At 35.6% G+C, this 21,576-nt stretch overlaps 2 protein-coding genes across 2 annotated transcripts in view; one reads left to right on the top strand and one right to left on the bottom strand.

Moving 5' to 3' along the window:
* Window positions 1-171: 171 nt before the first annotated feature.
* Window positions 172-15,816, bottom strand: faxdc2 (fatty acid hydroxylase domain containing 2). The gene is made up of 9 exons (XM_054625432.1): window positions 15,746-15,816; window positions 14,204-14,241; window positions 11,357-11,454; window positions 10,043-10,146; window positions 8,700-8,821; window positions 3,086-3,291; window positions 2,016-2,121; window positions 1,751-1,917; window positions 172-1,082 (listed from the first exon to the last, which is right to left on the bottom strand). The coding sequence occupies exons 1-9, from the start codon at window positions 15,768-15,770 to the stop codon at window positions 926-928; spliced, it is 1,023 nt and encodes a 340-aa protein (XP_054481407.1). The 5' UTR covers window positions 15,771-15,816; the 3' UTR covers window positions 172-925.
* A 120-nt stretch (window positions 15,817-15,936) lies between these two features.
* LOC129113222 (core histone macro-H2A.1) overlaps window positions 15,937-21,576 on the top strand; it is a 29,709-nt gene continuing 24,069 nt past the window's right edge. Inside the window, exon 1 of the mRNA XM_054625429.1 lies at window positions 15,937-16,018. The gene's annotated coding sequence lies outside the window, so the exon portion shown is untranslated. The remainder of the gene's footprint in view (window positions 16,019-21,576) is intronic.

The following is a 21,576-nucleotide window of genomic DNA, read 5'->3' as shown; positions in this document are numbered from 1 at the left end:
TCTTGAAAGGGTCTGGTCTTTGTCATGACTTGGTCTAGGTCATGATGTGGTCTGGGTTTAGGTGGTCTTGAGTGCTACACTACCTGTTACCATAGCAAAAAAGAAGAAAAAACATGATGCACATCTCTTTAAAATGGTTTGATATTAACATTGTCTCAATCACAGTAGTCATTTGTCTACATTCATGTTTTATTATACAACAACCAGTGAGGCCTCCTGAAATACAAAGACACCTTTTACATTCAAAGATATGTTTTAATGCCGGAAATCAAAAGTGCTAATGTACCTTCTCTCTGAGCAGCAAGTGAATGCAACAGAAGAGATGCTGTTAACTAAACATTTATTTAAAAATACAAAATCTGTTCATAAGAATTAATGCATGACTTACGATTAATGTGCATGTGTTTATAATAAACCCAACTAACACTAAAGCCAAGAATCATGAAGAAACGTAAGAACATGTTATCAGATTAACTGTTAAGGATGATATGAGTGAAAATGAATCGGCCGCAGCAAATAACCCTTAAAACACAAGGTTTTATGGGTAGAGAGAGCTGGGTACTCATGTTTATAAAGCCTGAAAACATCAACTGAAGGTTTATGAGGGCAGAACATGGCTCATTCATCTGAGGAAGGTTATGGCGTAGTGCATTAAAGAGAAATGATTTGTTTTCACGCTCAACCACCAAATTCTTACATCTACCTTATCAAGGATCTGCATGTCTAATAAAGTGCAACGTTTCTACCTGTAATATTAAAAAGTGAGGTTGGTGGCCGCAGCGTCAGCAGACTTTCACAGTCGGATTCCGATCAACAATGATTAAAATCAAATAGTCATTTAAGATTGGGAATCCTCATCTCCCCACATCATGACCCCAAACTTTGGCAAGGCCTGAAGTTGAAGGGGTCAAGGGGTCACGGGTCATCACTGGCCCTTCTTGGGTGGGTCGGGGATGCTCTCGTTCAGAGGGGTGAGGCTGGTGAGCAGGGAGTGGCGTTCGTACTGCTTGGTCTGCCTGAATTTGGTGTCGGTGCCGTGGAGCCGATCCAGCACTCCGAAGACCCCGAAACACTGGTTGAACCTGGAAGCAGGAAGGACGTGTGAGAACCACCAATACAATTATCAAAGAACAAGAATCTAACTGGAAAAAAAAGTGATAAAATAAAAAAAAAAACCTCAGTATCCATGTTGCGTTTGTGGTTATTTAGGCTTTTACAGTTATAAAGATTTTGTTTTTTTTACTCACACTTGAATATTACTTTAAAAAAAAAAAACATGATATTCTAGATTTGTCTTGTAAACTAATGTCATAAGAGTCAAAGTATAGTGTGCTATAAAAAATACAAAAAAAATCTGAGTATAGTATTTAATGAAAAAAAATGATTTGTCAAAAAATAAAAATAAAAGTCATAGTATATTATGGTATGGTATGTCAATCTAGAATTACAGACTCGTGGTTGTTTGCCTCCACCACACAGTCATGTTGAAGTTTACATCCATTTCACCATATTAGTAATTTGTGTGAAATTGTCATTATTACCAAATTAATTCTTAAGTTATGGCTAAAACGTTTCGAAAAGCCACAGTTATCTTGACCTTTGACCATCAAAATCTAATCAGTTCATCCTTAAGTCCAAGTGGATGCCAAATTTGAAGAAAGATGTTTATAAGAATTTGACGTACGTACGGAGAAACCACAGAGCCATAAAAAAAACATTATATCCCATTAAAAAGTACTCTTGGACTCACCTGAGGTGGTGGAAGTCGTGGAACTCGGGGGAGGGAAGGAAGGGGAGGTGGTATCCACAGTGGGAGATGGTGGTGCTGACCAGAGCCAGGCAGTACCACATGCAGGTGGTGGTCAGGTGGGAGCCCAGGACCACCGGCCCCAACGCCACCGGCAGCATGTTGGCGATCTGACGGCAAAGAGGACGAACAAACGGGTTTATAATGACCGAGGAAAATCCAGAAAACATTGACAGTGAAATATATCGTTCGGAGGGGAATTATTCACAAAATGCTCCAGAGGATGAGCGTAGATGGATACGACCCCAATGGGAGCGGTCCACTCGTGGTGCTGTTTGTGGAAACGCTTGTAGAGGCTGGGATGGTGGAACAGCCTGAGAGAAAAGAAGATGAGGAGAATAATCCAGTAATCCATGATACATTATAAAACTACAAGTCTAGCAGTGGCTGGAAATAAAAAACTGTGTAGAAACACTCTATTAGAAGTAAAAGTCATGCATTTAAAATATATTTGAAAGTTACTACACAGAACTTTCATTTTGTGTCGATTTTGCAGTAAACTGGTCGTGTTTACGAACGCCAGAGTCCCTTTAAAAAACATCTGATTTTACTACAGAACCAGTTAAAGTTACAGTAACTTTAAAGTACCAAAAGTACTCTTTACACAGAATTTCCCATTTCAGATTAGATTATAATTATTGATGCATCACCGTGTACATCACTTTAATGTTGCTGCTGGTAAAAGTGGAGCTAATTGGATCACTTTATATTCTGCTAGGTAGCTCAGGAATATGTCTTATTTTACATTTATCCATTGATTTTTTAAATTATTAATCAGAATCTGCAATGTAAAGATATCAAATAAGGTGGAAAAAGTACAATATTTTCCTCTGAAAGGTAGTGGCGCGGAGGTGTAGAGTACCACAATTATTTTTTTAAAAGTATATTGCATGGGTAAATATACTTTGTTTCTTTCCATCACTGGTCACAAGTTTGGAAGATGTTTGACAATAAGGCATATTATTGAACCGATAGTAGCATCATACGGTCAAAGTTTCTATTTAAAAAGGTCTTTACATTCATTATTTTTTACTTTTTGTGTTTTTTTTCTCATCCTGATAGAATATACAGCAAAATAAAATTGTTCATAATATTCACATTCTTCACTTCTACCACTAGGTGGCAGTAATGTGTAAAGCTTGGTGTTCCAATGACAACCCAATCTCAAAAGAGGAAGAATCGTTATTGTCAACTGGGTAGAAAAGAGGTTGAATTCATCCTGACATGTCCCAGCAGGAGGAGCTCAGGTGTAAAACAAAGCAATGAAATGATCCGAACCTGTGTGAATAGTAGAAAATAACTTCCTCCACGAGGGAGAAGAAAGCCAGCTCCATCAGGGCCCTGTGGAAGGTGGGCAGCTCAGGGCTACAGGGGTCGCCTCTCAAGGTCATCAGGTAGTAGGCCGCCACCACCATGGGGCCCGAGATGAAGAACTGGTTGAACAAGACAGTCTTCATCGCGTGGCGAAGCTTGCCTGTGTCCACCTGGTGGACAAGGAAGGAGTCAGAGAGAGGATGTACACTGGGTACAATCTAAAAAAGTGACCTGTAATAATTCAGAATTACGAAACATTACAGATATATATATATATATATATATATATATATATCTCAGTATATTGTATTTCTTCTGGTAATTCAACAGTCTAAATGAAGGAACCACATGGTAAAGCATTTTTTCTTTACTACTATGTAAATTAAAAGCTTGACAAACGAAAAGTAGTGAGTATTTTCCTCATTTAATTAGGAACTTTAGTGAAAAATCTACACGTGTATGTGTGTTGTGACATAATCAGTTTCCTATTGAGACTTTTCTTTGATTGGTGGTTCATTCAAAGTAGTATTTATGACCGCCTTGTCATAAACAATGATTATGTTCTCCTCATAGTTAGCGCTGCATCGTTCATAGTCTTTTTGATGTATGTCTACTGAGCATCGGCTAAAGTTTACATTTAAAAAAAAAATGATTATTCACAGCTATTCACTGACTATGTTTAGACGTGTGCACAAAAATACAGATAAATCTGATTAATAGTTGTAGTATTACAAATAGTAATAATTTAACTGAGTTTGTTCCGGTTTTCTGAAAATTCTGAGTAAACATGTGCTTCTTATTATCAATTTAAAAAATGTAATCGTGTACCACAATATATCTTTATATGACTTCATCACAATACGGTTTGATTGAAAGACGTTAAATCATCATAATGAATTATCTATGAGACCTATATGAGGTGTCGAGTTTTAGTTTAAAGCATTAAAATGTCACGCTTTCTAAAAATGTTATCCCAAAACTTATTCTTGATGTGTTTCAGGTGATTTCTTATATATTCTCCCTCATATTTATTTCATATTCTGTTGTCGGTTCTAGTTTGACACATTCAACCAACTTTTTTTAAAATTGTTTTTTAAAGTGTATTATAAAGATACCTTTTTAATAAGCATAGGATTTTCATATTTCAATAGTTCTGTGCATGTATTGATGGCTATGCATGATGTCTACAAGATATTTCGTAAGATTCTTTATGGAGTTCTGTCAGTAGGTTTTAATGAAAGATATTACAAAGACATTCATGTTCATAAGTTATAAATTATGTCTGAACTTAAAAATGATCAGTTTCTAAATGATCACCTTCACTAACAGACAAACATGCAGATGGACGCTTCTTGTATGAGATGAAAAACATCTCCAGTTTCTGTGTAACAAACAGTCAACTTGACCCTTAAACTTTGTACCCTGGTAATAAACTCATGGACATATCAGGATGGCCTTTTGTGTGTGTTAGTGTGCGACTCCTTAATCGGTTGGGAACTGAACTCTGACATGAACTGTTGCAAGACTGTTCTGTAATGAGCTCACCAAAGAAGAAACATTGTCTACGAATTGACCGAGTAGATACCTTTGACCCGTCGTATTCAAAGCCGTGGACTGTATATAAGAAGTGGACGTAATCAGCAATTCTGTTTTGAAGCCCCGAGTTCTGAATTTTGGCAGTCGCCACATCTTGGTTTTTAGCAACCAGAAGTTTATTATTATTATATTCCTTTATTGATCCCCATGGGGGAAATTTGGGTGTTGCTCAAGTGTGACACAAGAGGGTGGAGCTAAGTACAACTGAATGCTGAACGGGCTTAAAGCCACGTCCACACTTTTAGGGCACCGAACACGAATAAGTTTGAAAACGCCGCGTTTTCATGATAGTGTGGATGACTGAAAACGATGACGTAGGCACCGGCGTTCGCTACTTGATTGGTTCTTAGCAGTTATGACGTGTCATTCCCTGATTCGTCACCCCCTTACCACGTGACCCTTTTCCGGAAGAGAACAACAACAACAGCCTTGATACCGATCGACTAGCAGGTTAATTCAACATGGATCATGTGGTATTTGTTACAAATGTTTGTACATAGATGTTCAAACATGTAGGGACATAGGACCCAGGGGAGCACAGGTGACCCATGGCAACCCGGAGGGGGTTAGTGGTCTTTGGCTTCAGCTGGAATCAGCTGTTATGGAGAGATTAGAGGCGTGTCCAGTGACGTCATCAGCCCTACAGAACGGACTAATGATGGACTGGTGTTGACCAGATGAATGGACCCATAATCTAGTGAACTTTGTTTAATGACTGTTCATTTAAAGTACATGTGCTGTCTGTGTGGGAGAGACAGAGTTAGACCTGCAGTGTTGTAACTACGCTTGATAAAATAAAACTTCTAAAAACTTCCACGAAATGTGTCTGTTTGAGTTCATGGAGGAAGATTTTAGAGGAAGTTCTTAAGTATCAAGCACGATGAGTATCAAGAGTAGTGTAATCGTATTATCTGTAACCAAGCAACCAATGTACTTCCTGTTTACACCGGCATGCGCATGCCCAGTGTACGTGAATAGTCACGTGATATTTGTTTTCAGGGGAGCAAGTCTGGACGCACAGAATTTTGAAAACGATGCTGAAACGCATGTGTGGACGGAGATCCTAAAACCCCGTTTTCATTTGAAAACGAGTGAAAACGGGTTAATGTGGACATGGCCTAAAGACATTTATAGGCGACCAACATAATACAATTAACTCCCATGAACTGAAAAAGCTAATTGTGAAAGGGTTTATGTTGTAAGACTTAAATAAAGGACATTTACCAGATCGGACAACGCCATGGAAACAATCATGAGGTAGCCCCACCCTAAAGTGTACCCTGCTTTATGGTCTATTTTACTGTAAATCATTTACTTTCATGATGTAGTGAAGAAGACTTGAAACTACAGACTTTTCCTACAGTGACATATTGTCTGTTTTGAATAAGGTCTATTTTCAGGTATTTTCTTTTCATTCTTAATTAAAAATCTATGATAAGAACTTTAAGATGCACAAATATCTTAACTAGTGCATAGCGGTTTTAACATTTATTATTGTTATTTCAAAAAATGGCCATCTGAAGATTGACCCAAGGGCTCCGACACACAATAAAAGTTCAGAGTAACCTGCTGGCCCTGGTTATCAGTTATGTCAGTGTTTATCTCCACAGTGTCCATCAACATCGGTTAATCAAACACAGTAAGAGGACTTTGGACAGACGGACAGGTGGATGGGTCACATCTGCACCACTGAGGGCTGTGCACTAATATACACGGAAAAAAAACCCCAAGGATTTTTATTCATTAAAATGGATTTCAATTCAAATTCTATCACAGTCCTTTTTTAGAGAAGACACACACACACACACACACACACACACACACACACACACACACACACACACACACACACACACACACACACACACACATATATCATACCCCTTTATATCATATATATCATTTTTTTTTTATAATATATATATATATATATATATATATAAGTATTATACTCATATATCACATGCTGTCCATATATACTCCTTCATATAGCTGTGTTTATATATTATATAGGAAAGGCACACATATATATAGTGCATGTCAGAACAAATGATATATATATATATGGGAGAAGAGCCTTGGTGAGAGAGGTAAAGAAGAACCCAAAGATCATATATATATATACATATATATATATATATATGACCCGAAGCACACAGCTAAAATAACAAAGGAGTGGCTTCGGAACAAGTCTGTGACCATACATGGCTGTTTTCTTTTTTAATAAATTTGCACTAATTTCTGTTTTTTTCTGTCAAGATGGGTTGCCATTATATAGCAAATGGCTGCAATGAAACAAAGGGTGACAAATTTAAAGGTCTAGATATCTGCAAGGAAGAATATATGAGACATGAGACATATATATATATCAATATACAAAGGGTCTGAATATATGACCATGATATTTCAGTTTTTCTTTTTATAAATTTGCAAAAAATATATATATACATATATGAATATATATGAAACAAAGGGTGACAAATAAATATATATACTGTATATATATATATATATACATATATATATATATATATATATACATATATATATACAAGAATATATATATATATATATACATAATATACATATATACATATACATATATATACATATATATATACATATATATATATATATATATATATATATATATATATATATATATATACATATATATATATATATATATATATATATATATATATGTATACATATATATATACATACATATATATATATATATATATATATATATATATATACATACATATATACATATACATATATATATATACATATATATACATATACATATATATATACATATATATATATATATACATATATATATATACATATATATATATATATACATATACATATATATACATATATATATATATATATATATATATATATATATATATATATATATATATATATATATATATATATATATATATATATATATATATATATATATATATATATATATATATATATATATATATATGTGTGTGCACTCTTTGGTCTTTATTAAATCATATCTAAATTGAATAATAACAATAATAAAATAATAAATATATTAATTATTATTATTAAATAGAGAAATGTACAGATTCATAAAAAAATGGAAATAAATAAGGAAATACACATATAAATAAATAAAAACAGACAAATAAAATATGAATAAAAACCCAATCATTCATGCATTTTTCAATTTTTGAAACATTTTTTTTTATTTATTTAAAATGTATCATGGTATTTAATTCATTTATTTATTATTATTTTTTTCCCTGTGTCACTTTTGTATATCATAATAATTATTGTGATGCTAAGGATAGGACTATTACTGTATTTTCCAACTAAGTCTAAAAGCTTGTTTTCTATTAAATGACCATTAAAAAAAGATTTAGCCACAAAAAATTTCTGCTTTATGACTGATAAAGCTAATCCCAATGTTTTGTCATCAGTGGAGACAAGTAGTATTAATTTGCTCATACATTCATTGATGCAGTTTACATGAAAAGTCATGAAACTATTTATATTCTGATTAATTAAGATGCAAATGATGACAGTCAGTTTTAATATATATTCTTAGATTTTATTATGATTAAATGAATTCATTTATTTTATTTTTTAATTTTTTTTAGCGTTTTATTATTTTTATTATTGTTTTACCCTGTGCAGCACCTTGAGATTTCATTGTATTTTGAAGTGTGCTATATAAATGAAATCGATTATTATTATTATTAGTTACTGTATCAGGGGTTAAAAATGGACATAAAATAAAACTGTTATTAGTTAAGTGGGAGCTGTATTGGTAGAAGGTTTAAAAAAACCAAGAGAAGGTAATATCTCAGTGGTTTCAAATATAAGAATCCTAGTAGTAAACAAATAGTAGAGGCTTTAGTGGTAGTAGTACTAGTCGACAGCATTAATAGTGAAACTGGAGGGAGATACTGTAACAGATTCAACATACCGGGTTGTTCTTGTCCACCTGGATGCGGTAGCGGGTGATGAAGGAGGGTTTACCCGTGGTGTCCACCAACAGCAGCAGAGCATTCGTCACCCAGAACGCCAGAGTGGGGACCAACATCGTCCCTGAAAGAAAGACAAGGCTGCTTATTAGAACATTTTAAATAGTTTTGTCCCTTCTCCACTTTGTGACTTTGTGTGAACTCGATCAGTAAATTCTATTAGATCCTTCATAACAACCTCTATACGCGATTGTACAATACCATTTTGCAGCCCTGTGTTTGGGCAATTAGCTCTTTGTCTGTAAAAGTCAAAAATCATTTGAACACCCTGTCTGACAACGTGAGGCGCTGTCAACACTTTCAAAAGCAACTTAGAAAGTGTGTTAAAAGCTGCTCAGCTCTGAACTCTTTAGAAATGTACATGGTTCATTTAAAATAAAATAGATTTGTATTAATTTAGGGGCATTGTGGCAGCCACTGACCAGGCTTGATAAATGCTGCAATCAGCTTGGTGATAGCATGTATTTTCTGAGTTGATTGTAAGTAATCAAGGATTACGCTTTTGTGCAATCTAAGGTAATTAAAATTATCACAGATATCGAGCCGGATTGCACCTCGTGACAGTACAGCATGACTTCATCTGTGCTTTATTGATCTATTTAACTGCATATCACAGACTCACTTTAGGAAAACACCTCACCTGATCCACAATATAACATGATAATAAAAAAAAAGAACATCTGCCCTATCTTCAAATGCATATTGTCGTGGACTGAAAGCATCAAAGGTCCTAACATAGATAACATCCGACTGAGAAATACCTTCCGCTGGACAGATCATGACACAACAACGACGATAACAACATGATGGCTTCATCGTTAGAGTGAGTAAGTCGACACCAGAGGTCATCATGACCTGATATGCAAAACTGAACAACTGCTCTTTCCTCTGAGGCTGCTACCAAAATAAGGTGCTCTTTTGTGCAGCCTCATAATTCTGAAAACAAAGCCCCCGTTTTTGTGTCTAACGGAGATCAAATTATGCGTGAAATCTAATTTAAAACTACATTAGTAAATACTTTAAAGAACAATGTTAGGATCAGAAAGAATTGAATTGTGAGACAGCTATATAGATCAATAAAGTCACCCAACTCCAAATGTTTCACAGCAACACAAAGGGTGTATTGATACAAAGCAGGTCATTCCTTCTGTTATTTTGTAGGAAACAGATCGGCGTGTGTTTGATTTGGCCTCACAAAAGGCCTCTCTGTTACGAACTGTCAATAACAGTCAGCTGGTTCATTTTCCTGAACAATCAAAACGAACCGGCTGGGTTTGTTTCTTACCCAAGTAGAACAAAGTAGTGTGATGACCCTCATACGTCACGTGCAGCTTGGTCCACTGGTCCTGCCAGAAATCTCCTGAAGCTCCCCAGAATCTCTGGAGATGCCTAAAGGAAGAGGAGGAAACCATGGCAAATGTCAAAGTTCACGAGAACATTTTCTTACATGATTTGAACTCTTCCAACACTTTTTCTTTTTGTCTGGAGATACACACACACACACACACACACACACACACACACACACCACACACACCACACACGATTCAGTTTAATTAGATAACTGCAGGACAATGATTCCAATTATTTTTTTATGGCTCAGAGCCTCCATAGCAACCACCTAATGATGCCCTAATAGCAACTCCCTTAATATCCCCTCGCAATCACACAGAGAAACCTAACGAATAATCACTGAGTGTACTTTCCTGTAAGTCATGTCATGCCCTCTTTTGCAAAACTGACTCACGCAAAACCTACCCAAACAACATGCATACATTAATATATATTTTTTTTAATAAAAGACCCGAACATAATAGATCTTTTGAATATTTTCGGTAGCCGTTTTTCTCTGGGCCCTCTGCAGTCTCCTCAGTGGTTATAATGAAAAGGTTTAAACTGTGATATGTCAGTCGGTAGACTAACCTTCCATTTCAATTATGACGTTTGAAGAAAGACTTTGCAAAGGAAACACCTGTTAACATTCCGCTTGTTATAGGCTGCATTGTTGTGCACTTGACATTGAAACAGGAACTTCTTCATATTTAAATCTGCACATATTTTGATGCTACGCTTCCAGTTTCGTTTACCAGTGACGAGTGAGTCATGTACGGAAATTTCTTCTCCATGTACAAAACATGACTCTTTTTGCAAACCATTCATCCAAAAAACATGTATTGTAAAGACGGCTTTCCACAACCAAAAAGAACGAAAGACAATTCAAAAATATCAGTGGTCCTTTCAGCTGTATGACTTTTAAGAATCAAGCTTTTGTGGCAGGCGATCCCGAATTTACCATTAATATTACCATAAAATACGTGAATCTTTTATTTAGGCTCTTCATTTCCAAATAGATTTTCCTCTGTGGTGATTATGATGTAGCAGGTGACCACCAGCATACTTGAGCTGATTAGACTCGGTAAACCGATCACATAGTCTCTCCTTACGCCTCCAATCCGGTTCTCTTCTGTTCCGTTCCCTTTCTTGTCCTTTTTTTTTTTATTTTTCATTGTGCAATGACCCCATAACCTGTGGCCTTGCAGGCTTCATTTCAGGACAAGCTATTGGTTTGTAACAAAGCAACTCGTGAGGAAAATCCTACCATGTCAGGGAGTTGCCAAATGCAGCCAAGAACAAAATTCCTGATCCGATGACAACCGCAGCTTTCTTCACGGAGTCCCACAGTCCTCCAGAGCCCTCCTGTGTGGAGATAAAGGCAACATATCTGTTACTCTGATGAAACTGGGCGATCTCGTGATGTTGAGCTACATTAGAGTTTCCCACAGAAACGTCTTATGGTGCAGAAAAGTCTCAATAAAAACAGCGGAAAAAGGCAACCCTGTGGCTTTTCTAGGTCTATTCAGTTGTAGGTGGAACGCTGATCGACACAGACAAAGACGACTCAATACCTTAGGTTTCCATAACGAGGAGGAATTAAGCACCATGGAGATAATACAAACATAATAAAGAAAGTGAGACTGAAGGGCGAAATAAATCAGGCAGCAGGAGCACTGTTGGAGGATGACATTTAAAGAAACATTCGGCTTTTGGTCTTAAAACACTGTAATACAAAGTAATAGTGTTTTTTTTTTTTATCAAAACCATAGATTTAAGGGGAAATAGTCCCAGGTAGGTTGTCTATTAGTTTGACCAAGTCTGTTTTGAAGCCTGGAGTTCGGCCTTTCTGTCAATCACAGTAGCCCCGCCCTGAAGCATACTCTGCTTTATGGTCTGTTTGACTCTAAATGGAGCATCATTTACTAAATGAACATCATGCTGTATTGAAGAAGACTTGAAACTAGAGATTGAGACCATAAACTCATGTTTACAATGTTTACTGAGGGAATAAATCAAGAGAGAAGTAGAGTCATTTTCTCATAGACTTCTATACAACCAGAGGAGTCGCCCCCTGCTGGTCAGTAGAGAGAATGCTAGTTTAAGGCTCTTCTGCATTGACTTCACTTTTCAGACCTGGAGGTTTAATGTCGGAACAAAACGAGTCTCATGTACCCCCATAATAATGCAAATAATGCACTTGTTTGACTATAAATATACATTAAGAAAAAATGACTGCAGAAAATTTAAGGTTCAAATACAGTAGTCATATTTAAAGAGCAAATATGAGAGTATATCTAGATCTGCATCCAAAACAATTCCTTGCATTTAAGCTATTAAACACATGATCTGTGTTGTGATTACATTACAATGCTCCATATTTAAAATTTGAATTATTCTCAGATTAAGGTTTTAAATGTACACTATTCTCATGTATTCTAGTGTGACCTGAACAGATTTAAACAAATCAATAGCTGAATTTGAGCTTAATCTTCTGCTGAACATGATACAGATACAAGTGTTTCTTTTATCTTGAATACTACATGCCTAAATATGTAGAAATGCGTCCAGCTAATGCTCGGTGCATTTAGTAAAAGCAAAATTCTGAGCCGGCCACACTGGAGAGAAAACTGGATCAGGTCACTCAGCTGGAATTCATTCTGGGGATTGATGTCACACTCACCAGGCCTTCTAAAATGCCAGCTTTATACCCCGGCCCTTTGCCCGGCCATGGCAACAGCGGGAACAATGTCAAACAAATGTCTACCGACACTAATGCACCCTTGGATATCCATCCTTATGAGGACATTTTATTAAAGCCTGAAGTCTGCAACAATTCCCAAAAAGACAAAAGAAACGCCTTGTTAATATTTCCCTTTGTACTGGACTCTCTCGTTCTACAATCACTTCCGTCGAAACACTCCTTAACATTTCTCATTGTCATTTGCATGATCCTTTATTGGTCATCCTCCCTCAGTTTCCGGCTTGCTTGCCTCCACAAACTGGCACAGGAGGGCGAATGAAATGCGGCTAGAACAGGTCGAGCCTGAACCAAAGAGGAACAAGGCGAACGGGGAAAAAAAAAAAGGCATGGTCGAAAACAAATGCAGGCAGGTGGAAATATTTTACATAATGCGTCATCGAAAGACAACAGGGATTAAAACAAGGAGGTAGAAATTATCAAGGTAAAAATAGACTAAAAATAATCTCTTTTAAAAAAAGAGAACATTTTTTTAAAGGCTCAATATCTCATTTAGATTCAGATTGTAAAATTGATTAAAGATTATTTATGTGTAATTTTTTTTTATTCACAATAATCTCTAACAAGTGAGAATGAGTCGGTCACAGGTCCTCATTTGTGAGTCTTCATAGAGGCTTAGACTAATACTAATGATAAATCAATATATAAAATATCAGTGGTGACAAAAGGCTGAACGTCAATACTGAGTTTACCTTTGCAACAAGTTATTTATTTGTTAGATGTTCCATGTTTTAAGAACTGTGTGTTCTGACAGACCATAATACTAATAGTGCTGACTTTTACTTTGTTGTTTGTCTCAGATTCATCATGGTAAAAAAGCAGCTTGACCCACGCAAGGTTTTCTGAAGACGTACCAATTTACTAATGTTGAATTTAATCTTTTTACTGCCAAAAAACATAAAAGGATTCTGTGTTTTCTTAAAGGATGTAAGAAATAAAAAATGTATCCACAGGCAACTCCAAAAACCAATTAATGAATATTAAAGGAGGATTTAAAGCTCTCTGGAGGCCGGTTTAATACGGATTAATCATCGGTGATCAGGAAGGAGCTTGGATCATATTGTCAGTGGACCACACTGAAGGATTAAAATCTAACATTTAATGACATTAACTTTGCAAGAAAGCTATTAACAGTACAGAATACTGCAAAAATGTTTAGTATTATTAAGAAAATCATCCGTTACAGCAATATTACATAACACACAGGTTAACGGACTGGAACAAATATTATTCAGCTTTCCAAAGTCATAAAACCTGTCACTCTCTGAAAGGTCTGTACATCTGTTGGCTGTGACTCATCATATTGTGTTGTTGTGCACTGTGTCATTGGTTGTTAAGGTGTTGTGTTCGTACCTGTTTGCTGCTGTATGTCGAGGCAGCTCCCCTCGTGTCTGTGAGCACAATAATAAACACACTGTTTATTTCGATTTTACAGTTATGAGAACAGATTTATAACTACGGCATATATCTAAACGGGGTTACCAAATTATCTGTTGTCATCAATAAAAAATAGGGTTGAATTTCAGCATGACAGATTTAAAAAGCATCTAAAATTATACTTAAATTTAATATTATTGAGACATATGGGAAACCTGTGCTGTCCAAAAATGACTTAAAGCAGAAGATTCAATATTAAATGTTCTTCTGTTTATTTTAAAAGGAAGTTGGATTACAAATCCTAAAAAAGCGGATTTAATTTCCTATTTGAGACGATAGTGAGATAAAGTTTTGGTTGTCCAAACTTGAAGAAAATAACTTCCGTTTCTTACTTCCTGCAGGAACACAAAACTCACTGTGTGTTTTTTTTCATTAATAATTAATTCAAATTTAACACAGAACATTTATAGAACTCCTCAGACAAGGCCCCACAGAACTGATTAAGGCCATTCTACCACAAAAATGTGAATTAATTCAAAACAGTCTAAACGTCTCAGACTGCTTTTCATCTTTCCATGGTACAATAATCATCTGAGTGCTTTGTGGCCTGATGCAAAATTTACAGCTGGAGGATTATCGATAATCCTGTTATAATCCATCCTTCTCACAGTGAGCACTTTTTTTCCAGTCAAATTCTTGTGGATAACAACTTTACCGACGTCAACTCTGTGTCTCTTTTTGGAGTTTAGCAAGAAACAATTGTGCTCCAATATGCAACTTGTATGATGTTAGTGATGTGGAAACTCAAAACCACTGCAAATACACTCGTGGATTCAGTAAACCAGGAGAAAATTATTTTGTTCACAGGTTGAATATTTAAACATTCTGGCTTTTTGTTTTATTTTTCAATTGTTACTTTTAACTTTTTTTACAAATACAACTAATAAAACACAAATAATCATTCAAAGCAGATTATTTTTAAATATCTTAAGACCTGTTTTGAGGGGAATTGTATACAGTGGGGCTTGAAAGTTATTTGTAAGATAATTTATTAATGATTACAATAATTTTAGACTATTAAAAAAATATATTTTCAAAAATGCAAAGAATATAATGGTTGATTTTAAATAACTGTGGCAATAAATACACTGGTTTTAAATGTGTTAGTTATTGGTTTCTCATTAGAGTAATTAGGAGGAAATAAAGATAGCGTTGATAACATGACATAATTAATTTAAAGTATCTTGATGATCAAAATTTAGACTTTACATGCAGAAATAAAAAAATAAAAATAGAGATTAAAGGTAGTAAAAAAAAAAAAAACAGTCAAAACAATAAATGCATGAATGCAAATGTGCAATATCAGAATATTATAGTTTAATCATGGAGGACAAAGCGTTCAGCACTAATTAACTGTTTAAAACTTCATATACAGTGTTTCCTCCACACAGACTGCATTGAACCTGACACTGACCGACCCCACCGACATGTTTACGGGTAAATAAAGCACAGACTCACCGCTGGCTCTTGTCTGAACCGTCATCTCTCCGCACAGTCTCTCCTCTCTGTGCAGTAAGCACTGTGCATGCTCTTAAAACCACCTTGTATTTACAACGCAGAGCGACATCTGATTGGCCGCTCCGTGGTCAGCTGACTGGAGCTGTACCCGGAAGTAGTGACAACAGGGAGCTCTGCTGCACACGTGTGGACTTTGACAGACAGCCATGTATCCCAGAATGCATTTCGCACCAGCAAAAAAAGAGACAACAATGGTGGAGACAACTCACAACTGTAAGTTATCATTGTCTGAATACTGCTGTTGTTGTGCAAATTAAGTTTCATAACTTTACATATATATTGTTCAACTTTAACTTTGCACCAAGTTAGAGCCCTGCCTTTGTACTTTTGACCAATTTGTTTTGCTTGTCTTTATTCCCTATTATACACACTTGTTATAATTGCTATTATTGTGCAATCAAACTAACAATTTTTTTTTTATTCACAATAATCTCTCTAACAAGTGAGAGTCGGTCACAGGTCCTCATTTGTGAGTCTTCATAGAGGCTTAGACTAATACTAATGATAAATCAATATATAAAATATCAGTGGTGACAAAAGGCTGAACGTCAATACTGAGTTTACCTTTGCAACAAGTTATTTATCTGTTAGATGTTCCATGTTTTAAGAACTGTGTGTTCTGACAGGCCATAATACTAATAGTGCTGACTTTTACTTTGTTGTTTGTCTCAGATTCATCATGGTAAAAAAGCAGCTTGACCCACTCAAGGTTTTCTGAAGACGTACCAATTTACTAATGTTGAATTTAATCTTTTTACTGCCAAAAAACATAAAAGCATTAAAGCAATATTTTATTCAAGGGACAACTGAGGAAACCCAGGCCCTCATTGCCTGTATGACCAGGTGTTGACAATCTAAGTAGAGGGAAAGGTCGATGGTTGAAGTCTACCAGAATAAAGTTTCCCTCTAACCTCTGACCTGTTTGATCCGGTGCTTACTGTTATTAATGTAATCTATTTATTTCATTGCTTGATAGGCAGTGTAAGAGCACACCTATCTTCCCAGGTTCTGAGTCCAAAAGTTACATTAGCCTACATGATTACTGTATTATAGACATGAAATGTCCTGTTTCTGTTGATGTCTGTCCTGGTTAATGACTAATGATGTGCGTGGCACAGATAGTACAGGTAGGCTACTTTTGCATTGATGTATTGTGATGTTTGTGCACCTAACTGTCCAAGGCCTGTCAGACTGAGTATCCGCCTCTTTATGTTGAGTACCAAGAAGACAAATGGCAGGTCTGTATGTGGAATGTATGCTAATCCATTCCAATATTAAACTTAAGTATCAAACCTCCCCTGAACTTGCCAGTTTATCAGGTAGGCCTAGATAAAGCTAATGTAGTCTAATATAACAGTCCTGTATATACATGTTAACTTCAGCAAGGTTATAATGTTACTTTTTTTTAATGCAAATTGTTTTTCAGAGGTGTTGGTCCATCCCATGTATATGAAGGGTAGACTAAATATTAGAAACACCTCTCAGTATAACGTTACAGTTCAACAGCACCACAAACCAAGCTGACACAAAAAATAAATCACCACCTCTCTAAAGACTTTATATAATATTAAACTGCATTAGTTTTTAACCTAGGTGTGCCAAGTAAACTGTCAAGTCTACATATAAATGATAGTAGACAGGTTAAAAAGCATAGGATGATTAGACAAACGTACAAAGCTAGAGAGACAGGCTAATATGGCCCGTCCTCCTCTTCAGCTTCTCTATAAAGCGCACCGAGAGCAACGGCAACCAGCCTCTGATCCATTTTGATGTCCTAATAATTTTTTAGATTATAATTATATCATTATATATTATATCATTATATCATTTTCGTTTTATTGTCAATATATATTACAGTGAAGATAACCGGAGTAGACAGGAGCCATGGCTCTGGACAGGACGAGCTGAGTTGGTGACGTCATCAAGTTCGCTGCTGTTCCGATTGCAGAATGACCGTACTGCGTCCTCGCGTCCTCGGGAGTTTGTACTCCCGAGTCGAACTATCCAAGTCTGAACTAGCAAGTTTGCAAGTCCAAACTTGACAATACTTGGTATTGAGAAAGGGCCCACATGTTGTTTTTTTTTTTGTTTTTTTTACATAAATTGACAATAGGAAAAAAGCGAAAATAAATACATTTAAACTGAAATTCTAGATAAGAAAGATGGACAGAAATAGAAGCATAAAAAATAAAGTAAATAAATAATATAAAGAAAGAGAATAAGGAGACATTATATATGGCACAAATTCTGATTGTGTGATTACATACATATATCCCAGGCAATGCATGCCATTACTGTTTTTATGGCCTTTTAGTTGGCACAGCATTTAATAGTTTTTATATACAGTTCAAACTCTTTGTAAAAAAACACAAACAATAGGTCTTTGGCTTATTTATTTTTTCTTTGGCTTTGGGGTAAACTTACACTAATATATATATATTTATATATATATATATTAGTGTACAGTACCAGTCAAAAGTTTGGACACACCTTCTCATTCAATGGTTTTTCTTTATTTTTATTTTTTTCTACATTGTAGATTCATATTGAAGACATCCAAACTATGAAGGAACACATATGGAATTATGTGGTAAACAAACAAATGCTCAACAAACCAGAATATGTTTTATTTTTAGATTCTTCAAAGTAGTTGAATGAGAAGGTGTGTCCAAACTTTTGACTGGTATTGTAAGTGTGCAGTAAAGTCCAGATATATATATATATATATATATATATATATATATATATATATATATATATATATATATATAGATAGATAGATAGATAGATAGATAGAGAGAGAGAGAGAGAGAGAGAGAGAGAGAGAGAGAGAGAGAAATTAGAAAGAACAATCAATAGATTTATGATATATGCCCTTTACTGAAATATTATGTCATAGGTAAACAATCCAAACATAACGTGTTTATAGAATAATGCAAATTTGTATAAAACATCCACAATACATTTCATTACTGACAATGTAAAAAAAGATGATGCATAGTTTCAGGTTGAGTTGTTCTAAAGGTAAAATGAATATCTAAATCATTCTTAAATTTTTCAGAAAATGCTTTGCAGGGTAAAACTTAAAAGGACACGTAAAGGACACCTCTTTATCTACATCACACGTATCCAGGTGAAGGTTGAGCCAGCATGGCAGCTGGTCACTGCCCTGGTGTTACAGTGTTACGTAGCAGTATATTTCTTTTGTAATAATTCATAATAAACTGAATAGCCTATCCTTGGACTTTTGGACTGTTGGCCGGATAATCTAGAAGACGTCACCTATGACTTTGGTGAATTGTTTATTATTTTTGTAATACACCAAACTATTAACTTAATAATTTAGAAAATCAATTGGCAGATCATTTGTTAATGAAAAGAAACCAAAATTTCAGCCCTAATCTTGCCATCTATTTTTCTTAATGGGACTTTACTGCACATTTTGGACCCATGTCTTCATAGACCTACAACTAAAAGCAGACACTACTTCACAAAATGTATTACACAGTTGTTTCCTGGAGACGGAGTAGACTATTATGAGAAAGCATAATAAAGTGACCTGACCTCTGATTTTACTTTAGTTAAAATTCCAGTGGAGATACCAACCCTTCCTCAGAAATTTGGAAATAATTGAAACACTTTCACCTGTTAAAGTAAATGCAATAATTGTTGTTTTTCTGTCTTGGAACAATGGAAAACTGGTTGTTAAGGGGTTAATTCAGGACTAACAAGTAACAAATAAACACATTATATCTGGATTCAAGAGCAAAAGGCTTGATGTGTATAGCTTCCTCATGCTTTTTGTACATGAAATGAGGTCAACCAATGAAATCTTTGTCTCCCTGGAGCAACTCTTCCTCCCAAGACATGTTCAATGGCCGATAATATTTACAATGCACTCTACTGTGCGACCGCTGCAGCTTTATTGATGTCTACAGGCTGCACACACACACACACACACACACACACACACACACACACACACACACACACACACACACACACACACACACACACGCACACGCACACACACACTCTGTCCTCTGCCTTCCCCACATAATGACATCTCTTGGTCTAATCGCTTAACGCTTCCTGATAACCTTGCAGCCCGTCTGCTGCTGATGCAACATGTGGCTCCATTATCGCCCGCTATCACCATACAGGAGGGTCAGTCCACCATAATTGTTGCGTAAAGTGAGAGCGACTTTGAACAGTGATGTGTTGATCAGTCCTGGTAATTAATTATTGTCTTTTAGTATTTTTGATACTATATGATACTTGATCTAATGCATTTGTTTTGATGTCCTTTGAATCTGTATTGCTGTGACGTCTTGTTTTTATCCTTGAGAGCTGAATATCTTGCTGCACCACAAACTGGCTATTTATAAAGAGACCAAGAACCTTGAAACCCCCTTTAATAAACGTGTACATTTGAAGTATTTCTTACTTAACTAAAGAACCTTATATTATATTATATAATATTTTACTTATTTAATAGTTTTTACTGCTTATTTGCTTATTTATAATACTTGTTTTTGATCTTGTTTTGCACTATATTCTATGCTGCTGTAAATCCTGTAAATTTCCCCGCTGCGGGACTAATAAAGGATTATTTTATCTCATTTTATCTTATTATCCACGTAGAGACTTGTTAAGATAATTTAAAGTCTTTCTTAATTGACTGAAACTCTGAATTGTTTCTGTATTTAATAGATTAAAATGCTGCACAAATAAAAATGAAATTTGCTTGAGCAGATTCATATCAAGGTACATTTGGATTATTATTGTGTATTGTGAAAGAGCGGTTGTGTTATGTCATACCAGCTAAATATCTCCTTATTGTTGTACCTGTTGTACCTGTTGTATTTGTATACAGGGCATTTTCAGGCACTCCTTAGCTTAACTGGGATATTTTGTCCAGTCACAAAATATTTTTTTAAGCCCGGGAGCAGATTATGTGTTCGGTCATGTGTTTGTGCGTGTGTGCATATGCATTTGTCTCTCTCTGGTTGGGAAGGAAGTGTTCCCAACCAGATTTGCACGTCTCTATGAGCCTAAAACGTGCAAGAGAGAGCGAGAGAGAGAGAGAGAGAGGCTGTCCTCAGGGCAGACAGGTGTTGACAATCTAAGTAGAGGGAAAGGTTAGAAGTGAAGTTGTCTGGTGGCAGAAAATGTACAGTGTAGGTTAGAGTTCGCCCATGAATACTCCTCAATAACAATTACAAACCGGTCTCTGGACAGAACCAAACTCTGCTCCATCTCGATTGCCATATAAATATATTTATTCAGTGCCTTTTTATTAGGCATTAACCTCACATTTACCCACATATTGTCGAGAAAAAGAAACATAACGTAACAAAAGCTTCAGGTCTGACAAACTTGCAGTTTGACGCAAGATCTGACAATTCTGGTTTGTATTAATTTAAATAAACATTACAGCAGTTGTTGTTGCAGACACTCTACTGAACGCACTTTTCTGGTTATCAGGGTCTCACACTTTGAAATCTATTCCAGTATCAACCAGGAGGGGGCACCAGAAATGTCCAACTCTGTTAACTCACTCTACGAGTCACAAGATCTGCTGTTGACCATTCTGCATGACTGTGGTTTATCATGTGCTGCAATGACATGAACTGACTGTTATTTATTTCGAAGTTTGCTCGACTGTACAGTGTTATCTCCTTCTTTTAAACCAATTGGTGTTATTGATTCTCTGCTCTATATAAATATGTTTTTCTTCTGTTATCTTTGTGATGGGCATGAGAGATGAT

The sequence above is a fragment of the Anoplopoma fimbria genome, chromosome 24 (assembly GCF_027596085.1).
Source record: "Anoplopoma fimbria isolate UVic2021 breed Golden Eagle Sablefish chromosome 24, Afim_UVic_2022, whole genome shotgun sequence".
Lineage (NCBI taxonomy): Eukaryota > Metazoa > Chordata > Actinopteri > Perciformes > Anoplopomatidae > Anoplopoma > Anoplopoma fimbria.
The sequence above is the reverse complement of the archived record's forward strand: the minus strand, read 5'-3'. Positions and strand labels throughout refer to the sequence as shown.

Excerpts from the sequence above, each read along its gene's own strand:
- faxdc2 (XM_054625432.1), bottom strand. The coding sequence starts at position 15,770 with ATGACGGTTCAGACAAGAGCCAGCG. Across the intron at positions 1,918-2,015 it reads CTCATCCTCTGGAGCATTTT|ATCGCCAACATGCTGCCGGT; the intron begins GTGAATAATTCC and ends CTTTGCCGTCAG. Across the intron at positions 1,083-1,750 it reads CACGACTTCCACCACCTCAG|GTTCAACCAGTGTTTCGGGG; the intron begins GTGAGTCCAAGA and ends TCCTGCTTCCAG.